Source organism: Urocitellus parryii, chromosome 2 (genome assembly GCF_045843805.1).
Source record: "Urocitellus parryii isolate mUroPar1 chromosome 2, mUroPar1.hap1, whole genome shotgun sequence".
NCBI classification, from domain to species: domain Eukaryota; kingdom Metazoa; phylum Chordata; class Mammalia; order Rodentia; family Sciuridae; genus Urocitellus; species Urocitellus parryii.
Genome location: NC_135532.1, coordinates 77,543,533 through 77,552,071, shown reverse-complemented (window position 1 = coordinate 77,552,071; position 8,539 = coordinate 77,543,533). Strand labels below are relative to the sequence as shown.

The following is an 8,539-nucleotide window of genomic DNA, read 5'->3' as shown; positions in this document are numbered from 1 at the left end:
CCACACACACACAAAAAATTAACCTTTATTAAAACTCAGAACTTAGTAAAAAAATAATAACCTCATTAAAAACAGCACAAGATATGAATAGATATCTCACCTAAGCAAAAACACTTATGTGGCCAACAAGCAAAGAAAAGATGCTCAACATACATCAATTCTCAAGGAAATGCCAATTAGAGCCACCACAAGGTGTCCTGTCACAGCAGTCAGGAGGGCGGTGATGTGAAAGGAAAGGTCACCATGACTGTGGAAGGTGCCCTGTGCCTGGTTGGGTGCCTGTCACGGCCCTCGAGAAATTCTGATAAATAGCACCGTTGTACTTGTGTTTTGTAAGCAAAGTCCAATAAAGAATGGGATCTGAGCAGAAGAGATGGATGGACACATATCTGCTGCCAATCTTTGCCACTCAGGTCAAACATAGTGTCTTGGGTTCTCCTGGGCACTTATCATGCATTTGATTCTTCCTTTCAATCTGCAAGTCCAGGTTCCCATCATTTCTCATTTATCTGAATCCTGGACAACTTCTGTTTTTATTTATCTGGATCCTGGACGTATTCTATTTGTGTATACCCTGTGGATGAATACATCCAGGTTTTCATATCTGGAAAATGTCATTTTCAACTCTATTATTGAAATATGATGTGGTCTTTTTTTTAATTTATTTTTTTAATGTTGGTTGTTCAAAACATTACATAGTTCTTGATATATCATATTTCACATTTTGATTCAAGCGGGTTATGAGCTCCCATTTTACCCCGTATACAGCTTGCAGAATCACATCAGTTACACTTCATTGCTTTACATATTGATAAACTCATGTCTGTTGTATTCTGCTGCCTTTCCTATCCTCTACTATCCCCCCTCCCCTCCCCTCCCCTCCCCTCTTCTCTCTCTACCCCCACTACTGTAATTCATTCCTCCCCCTTGCACTGTTTTTCCCTTTCCCCTCACTTCCTCTTGTATGTAATTTTGTATAACCCTGAGGGTCTCCTTCCATTTCCATGCAATTTCCCTTCTCTCTCCCTTTCCCTCCCACCTCTCATCCTTGTTTAATGTTGGTCTTCTTCTCGTGCTCTTCTTCCCTAGTCTGTTCTTAGTTACTCTCCTTATATCAAAGGAGACATTTGGCATTTGTTTTTAAGGGCCTGGCTAGCTTCGCTTAGCATAATCTGCTCTAATGCCATCCATTTCCCACCAAATTCTATGATTTTGTCATTTTTTAATGCAGAGTAATACTCCATTGTGTATAAATGCCACATTTTTTTAATCCATTCGTCTATTGAAGGGCATCTAGGTTGATTCCACAGTCTTGCTATTGTGAATTGTGCTGCTATGAACATCGATGTAGCAGTGTCCCTGTAGCATGCTCTTTTTAGGTCTTTAGGGAATAGACCGAGAAGGGGAATGGCTGGGTCAAATGGTGGTTCCATTCCCAGCTTTCCGAGAAATCTCCATACTGCTTTCCAAATTGGCTGCACCAATTTGCAGTCCCACCAACAATGTACAAGTGTACCCTTTTCTCCACATCCTCGCCAGCACTTATTGTTGTTCAACTTCATAATGGCTGCCAATCTTACTGGAGTGAGATGGTATCTTAGGGTGGTTTTGATTTGCATTTCTCTGACTGCTAGAGATGGTGAGCATTTTTTCATGTACTTATTGATTGATTGTATGTCCTCCTCTGAGAAGTGTCTATTCAAGTCATTGGCCCATTTGTTGATTGGGTTATTTGTTATCTTATTGTCTAATTTTCTGAGTTCTTTATATATTCTGGATATTAGGGCTCTATCTGAAGTGTGAGGAGTAAAGACTTGTTCCCATGATGTAGGCTCCCTATTTACCTCTCTTATTGTTTCTTTTGCTGAGAAAAAAACTTTTTAGTTTAAGTAAGTCCCATTTGTTGATTCTAGATGTTAACTCTTGTGCTATGGGTGTCCTATTGAGGAATTTGGAGCCCGACCCCACAGCATTTAGGGCGTAGCCAACTTTTTCTTCTATCAGATGCCGTGTCTCTGATTTGATATCAAGCTCCTTGATCCATTTTGAGTTAACTTTTGTGCTTGGCGAGAGAAAGGGATTCAGATTCATTTTGTTGCATGTGGATTTCCAGTTTTCCCAGCACCATTTGTTGAAGATGCTATCCTTCCTCCATTGCATGCTTTTAGCCCCTTTATCAAATATAAGAAAGTTGTAGTTTTGTGGGTTGGTTTCTGTGTCCTCTATTCTGTACCATTGGTCCACCCGCCTGTTTTGGTACCAGTACCATGCTGTTTTTGTTACTATTGCTCTGTAGTATAGTTTGAGATCTGGAATCGCTATACCACCTGATTCACACTTCCTGCTTAGTATTGTTTTTGCTATTCTGGGTCTTTTATTCTTCCATATGAATTTCATGATTGCTTTCTCCATTTCTACAAGAAATGCCATTGGGATTTTGATTGGCATTGCATTAAACCTATAGAGAACTTTTGGTAATATTGCCATTTTGATGATGCTAGTTCTGCCTATCCATGAACAGGGTATGTTTTTCCATCTTCTAAGGTCTTCTTCAATTTCTCTTTTTAGGGTTCTGTAGTTTTCATTGTATAAGTCTTTCACCTCTTTTGTTAGGTTGATTCCCAAGTATTTTATTCTTTTTGAGGATATTGTGAACGGCGTGGTTGTCCTCGTTTCCATTTCAGAGGATTTGTGGCTGATATACAGGAATGCCTTTGATTTATGCGTGTTGATTTTATAACCTGCCACTTTGCTGAATTCATTTATTATCTCTAATAGTTTCTTTGTAGACCCTTTTGGGTCTGCTAGGTATAGAATCATATCATCTGCAAATAGTGATAATTTAAGTTCTTCTTTTCCTATTTTTATGCCTTTAATTTCTTTCGTCTGTCTAATTGCTCTGGCCAGTGTTTCGAGAACTATGTTGAACAGAAGTGGTGAGAGAGGGCATCCCTGTCTTGTTCCAGATCTTAGAGGGAATGCCTTCAATTTTTCTCCATCCAGCATGATGCTGGCCTGTGGCTTATCATAGATTGCTTTTACAATGTTGAGGTATGAACCTGTTATCCCTAATTTTTCTAGAATTTTGAACAAAACTTTCATGTTTGCACAACTATATATTTTGAAGTAAGACTGAAAATCATTCCTCGAATGCTCTTATTTGCAGGTGATTTAAACATGTTATTTAATGTTTTACAATGCTGTGTGCTTGCCTTGCACATGTTTTAATATCAATTAAACACAAGAAGAGCAAAGTCTCCATTGACCACAAATGGTATAAGAAAACGCAATTTTAGAACTAAAATTTAAAATTTTTATTTTAAAATGTTGTATATAAACGATTATAGTTAAACATAGATGTTTAAGTTTTTCTTTAAAGCTTAATCAGTAACTGTGTTACCTACATAACACAGATGTATAAGAACAGATGTATGTAATTTTATGCATAAAGATGTGTACCTTGTGGAAGATCTTCCCAGTGTCATTTCTGGGCTTGTCATGGTAGCAAACCTGAATATATTGAATAAGTGAAAGAATAAAATTTTATTTTTCCTGATCACCACATCTGGGAAAAGAAGAACTTTTTGCATAATGGTGTAGAGAATTTCTCTTTTAGAGAAACACTGCATGTTCTTACTCATGTATGAAACCTAAAAAGCATTGCACACACTCTCCAAGAAATATTGTTCCAGTAGATCATTCAACAAATCTTTGAGCATAAATTTCAGTCTTGGGCATTTGATTCCAGAAAAAAATGTCACCTTGAACTTGTAATAGAGATAACATCTTAGAGCTCATCTTTCAGGAATGGGCTGGACACCTGTCCTTTAATTAAAACCTTGAAACACCAACTGTGTTTTAAAACAGCACCAAGTCTGTTTTAAATGTAGTTCTATTTACTACTCTGATTGTAAAGTCTTAAAGGAAAAAATAACTATGCTCTTGGTAATTTTTCCAGAATGTTCTAACGTAGACTAGTTATTCTGGCCAGAGGATGCACAACAATGTGACATGTATAACCACCTCAGAGGATTCCAAGACAGATATAAAATTTCAAGTCCTCAGATAGGATTGTGCAAATGTTCTACTATGTTGGTTTTTTCTATTTTTTTTAAACTGGAGTTTGAACACAGGAGGAATTAACCACTGAGCCACATCTCCACCCTATTTTTATATTTTATTTAGACACAGGGTCTTGCTGATTGCTCCGAGACTGTATAAGTTGCTGAGGCTGGCCTTGAACTCACATCCTCCTGCCTCAGCCACCTGACCTGTTGGGATTACAGGCATGCACCCCCACGTCCTGTGGTAATTTCTTTCTACACTTTCTTTTCAGGCAGGGACACAGCTGATATGTTATTAAAAGAACTGCATTGATTCTCCCAAGTCATGTGCATAAAAAACTGTAGAATAATAAAATCAGAAGCCAACATTTCTGGTGAGCTCATTATGTGCCACGAACACTTCCAAGGTTGGTACGCACATTATACTTTTTCCCATATAGTCTCTGCAGGATTCACATAACAGCACTCTTTTTGTGGACAGCTGAGATGACTGGACCTCAGCATCCCAGGGTGCTTAAGAAGAAGTTATGGTAAATGGCAGCTCCAACTCGCAACTTCAACCAGCTTGACATCAGAGTTCACACCAACATTTTCTTGTTCATATATTACACACATTTGGTCTGGTGGGAAATAAACAAGAGTTAACATGGTGCTAACATGAAGTAACTCTGTGCAGTTCTAGTCTGTGGACACTCATCTTTGGGAGGGTCTCACTTCCAGTTTCTTGCAATCAACCCCCTTGAAATTTGGCCCAATTTGTAGATCTCCTATTGTGCAACTGACCAACAAGATCAGGAAAAGGAAAATCAAGTAAGTTTCTGTCTTGCCCCAGACAACCTCAGACATGAGGTAATAGGAAGCAAATATATTCTTTTGAGCCGTGACATGACACCATTTTAAAAAAACCCTGGCAGTTTTTATTTTTAATTTTGAGAAACAGGGTCTCAGGAAGTTGCTGAGGTCCTTGCTAACTTGGTGACATCAGCATTGAACTTGCTGTTGTCCCATCTCAGCCTCCAGAGCCACTGGGATTACATGAGTGCATCACGGCACCTGGCTGACAATTCTTAATGTACAAGAAAACTGAAGTATCAATATGTATGCCGCTGTGGAGGTCCCAGTGAGACTGGAAGGTACTGAGATCAGGCGGTGTGTGGAGATGCCTTCTCCAGGGTGTGAATAGAACATAGTTTGATTTTTTTTTAATTTTGTGCTGGGGGCTGCTTGGTGGGTAAGTGCACCAGCACCAAGTTACACCTGGTCTTATTGACTCTGTGTTTTGAAATAGGGTCTCACTAAGACACCCAGACTGACTTCACCCTTGTGATCATCCTGCCTCAGCATCTTGGGTCACTGGGATTTCAGGTGGACACAACTGTGCCTGGCACCAGAACTGAGTTTTCATGTCGAATAAAAATACAGTTGGATGAATCTTCTTTTTTTCCTCATGGAAGTGGTGTTCATTTGAGATTGATGAAGGAGGTCAGATTTGCAAAGAAAAAAAAGTATTTTTGTGTGTTACTGTGGTCACAATATTTTTCTTTCCCCCATAAGATGAACAAAGCCAACAGACTGTACAGTAACATTCACATAAGAAACACCATGTACACCGTGACTGGCGCTGGGGCCATGGCCAATGCCCTTCTTCTTCCGGTCCACATCTCCTTGCACATTACTGGGCACAGACCTAAGCCCACTGACCAGCCTATTGGTCTCCTGGTCGTAATCCACCTGATAATTCTGCTCATCAATGGCTTCATAGCTGCCGATATTTTTATTCCTCAGGGGGGAAGGTGGGATGACCTGATGTGTAAATTGCTTATCTACCTGTACAGGTTGATGAGGGGCTTCTCCATCTGTGCCACCTGCCTGCTGAGTGTCCTGCAAGCCATCACCCTCAGCCCCAGGGGCTCCTGCTTGGCAAGGTTCAAACATAAATCCTCACATCACAACCTGTGTTTCCGTCTCTTCCTGTGGGTCATCTATTCATCCTTCAGTAGCCACCTCTTCTCCATTGCTACTACCTCCAATTGGAACTCGGACAACTTTATGTACATCACAGAATCCTGCTCCTTCATTCCCATGACCTTCTTCCTCCGGCACAGCTTGTCCATCCTGCTGACCTTCAGGGAAGTCTCCTTTATAGGAATAATGGCCCTCTCCAATGGATACATGGTGGCTCTCCTGTGCAGGCACAAGAGGCAATCCCGGTATCTCCACAGCACCAGCCTGTCTCCAGTGTCATCCCCAGAACTGAGGGCCACCAAGACAATCCTGCTGCTCATGAGTTGCTTCGTGGGCATGTCCATCTTGGACAGCGTTGTCTCCTATGTAAGAATCACACTGAAGGATGATCCAATATTTTACTGTATCCAGATCCTCGTGACCCATATCGATGCCTCGTTTAGCCCTTTGGTTTTTATTTGTACTGAAAAACATATAATTCGTATTTTCAGATATATGTGGGAGAAGACAGTAAACATTTCAATAGCCAGTGGTGGATAAGTTCTGTTAAGGTGAGAAACTGTGCTGAATTTGGAGTGATTTATCTTGACAGAGTGTGTAGAGTCTTTGGTTTAAATGCAATGCAAAGTCTCACTTCCTCTGTTAAACCATACTCTTAGACATACGTGGATGACAATTACATCAAAGAAAGCCAAAACATGTGCCTCTCTGAGATATTGCAGGGATTTCATGTTTCTCACTGGATCCTTAATAGGGGCCTGTGATTTGGATGTCACTTGTCATAACCTGGGTTATTCCAAACTCTTTTTAGATACACAAGAGTTACAATGCTTCTCAAATATTGCATCATCTCCATTATCTGTATTTTCCCAAACTACATTTGTAAACATATTCTACCATGAAATATCACATGATCCTGCACACACACAATACACACTCATAGGCGCCCACACACACATTTTACATGCAGGGAGTCAAATAGTCATTTCCACATCACTGCTTCTAAAACCATGATTTAAATATTTAAACTTAAAAACAACTCAACATCTACAAGCATAAGAATATGTAAACAATATGCAATGGCCTTAAAATGGAAAATATTCTGGAACATGGGGCTGCATAGCTGAGTCCCCAAGTTACTCTACTCAGTGAAGCCGGTTTAGTTGCAAAAGAACAAACATTGTATAAATGTACTTAAAAACGATGGGATTTGGAGTGGGCAGAGTGACAGAGCAAGGGTGTCCCAGAGACCAAGAAAAGGGGGCAGTGGGGAGCTGTCCCTTGGTACGTGGAGAACCTCTATTCAGTTAGGACGTGAGTGGTGACGTGGGTGGTGGTGACTGTTGTGCAATAATGTGAATAGATTCAAGGCCACTTGACTGAATGCTGAAAAATGGTTAGAATGTTTATTTTATATATATATATATATATATAATCCTCATAAAAGTGTTTTTAATTATCAACTCAGTTGTGGAAAACATTCTTTCTGAAACTATAAAGTGAGGGATAAGACTCTAAACGTGCTGCAGTGTCATTTGGTGATCTTTGAAACATTGGAGCTGATTTGTCCCAGTGATGTGAAGATTGGTTTTGAGAAGCTCACTTCTGATCTCAGCCTCTCCCAGGAGAGGTGTTCTCCATGCGGATGCTGTTAGGCACCACTCTGTGCTGCTCAGCCTTCCAAAGACGTTAAGCATCGCAGTGGGTAGCTCCTTTCCTGGGTGAAACGTGCATGTGGTCAAAACACCAGGTTTAGACAGTAAGTCACACGTGGAAGTTTACCAATCATGACAGCAGTGCTGCAAAAATTATGCACTTGTCACATATTCTATTTAATTGGAAAAATTAGCCAAATTTAAAATACTCTAAAATCAAATGTCTTTATAAAAAATGTAAGTAGTAAAGGAAGCAATGAATATTAGATTAAACATTTCAAAAATCAGAAAAGGAACATAGAAAAGAGGAGAAAGGTGGCTGAAAGATTATAAAACAGAACAAAGTGGCTGTTTAAGTTATTATGAATAGGTGTTAAGTCTGAATCAATGAAACTCCTCAATCAATTGATATTGGGCGGCTGAGATCACAATAACAGCAACACAATCTTAAGACCCCACATCAAGGTGTAGCTATAAACCAGGACAAAAGGACCCAAGAGACATGCAGAACATCCCACCAAGGGCAGAATACACTACTCTGATGTGCTCAGAGCAGTGCTCACAAAAGGAAACACACCAGGTCACAAACAAGCCTCCTGGATCTTAAGGACACTGATATCCTATCAAGTATATCAACAAGCACCATAGAGTGAAGATAAAATTAAAGACTGAAAACTGTCAATCCTAACTACATGGAAATTAAACAACACAGTTTAACCAGTCACGCACGGAGAATTCACAAGTGACATCAGAAATTTCCTTGAGCAAAACAAGGATCAAAGTACCACCTACTAGAAATTGGGGGTGCATCAGGAGAATGTCACAGAGACGTGAAGCAACACGTTTCCATTCACA

General features: G+C 39.9%; 1 protein-coding gene across 1 annotated transcript; it reads left to right on the top strand.

Moving 5' to 3' along the window:
* The first annotated feature begins 5,618 nt into the window (after positions 1-5,618).
* Positions 5,619-6,569, top strand: LOC113178036 (vomeronasal type-1 receptor 94-like). Its single transcript, XM_026382517.2, has one exon. It carries the CDS (start codon positions 5,619-5,621, stop codon positions 6,567-6,569), a length of 951 nt encoding a protein of 316 aa, XP_026238302.1.
* The last annotated feature ends 1,970 nt before the right edge of the window (positions 6,570-8,539 follow it).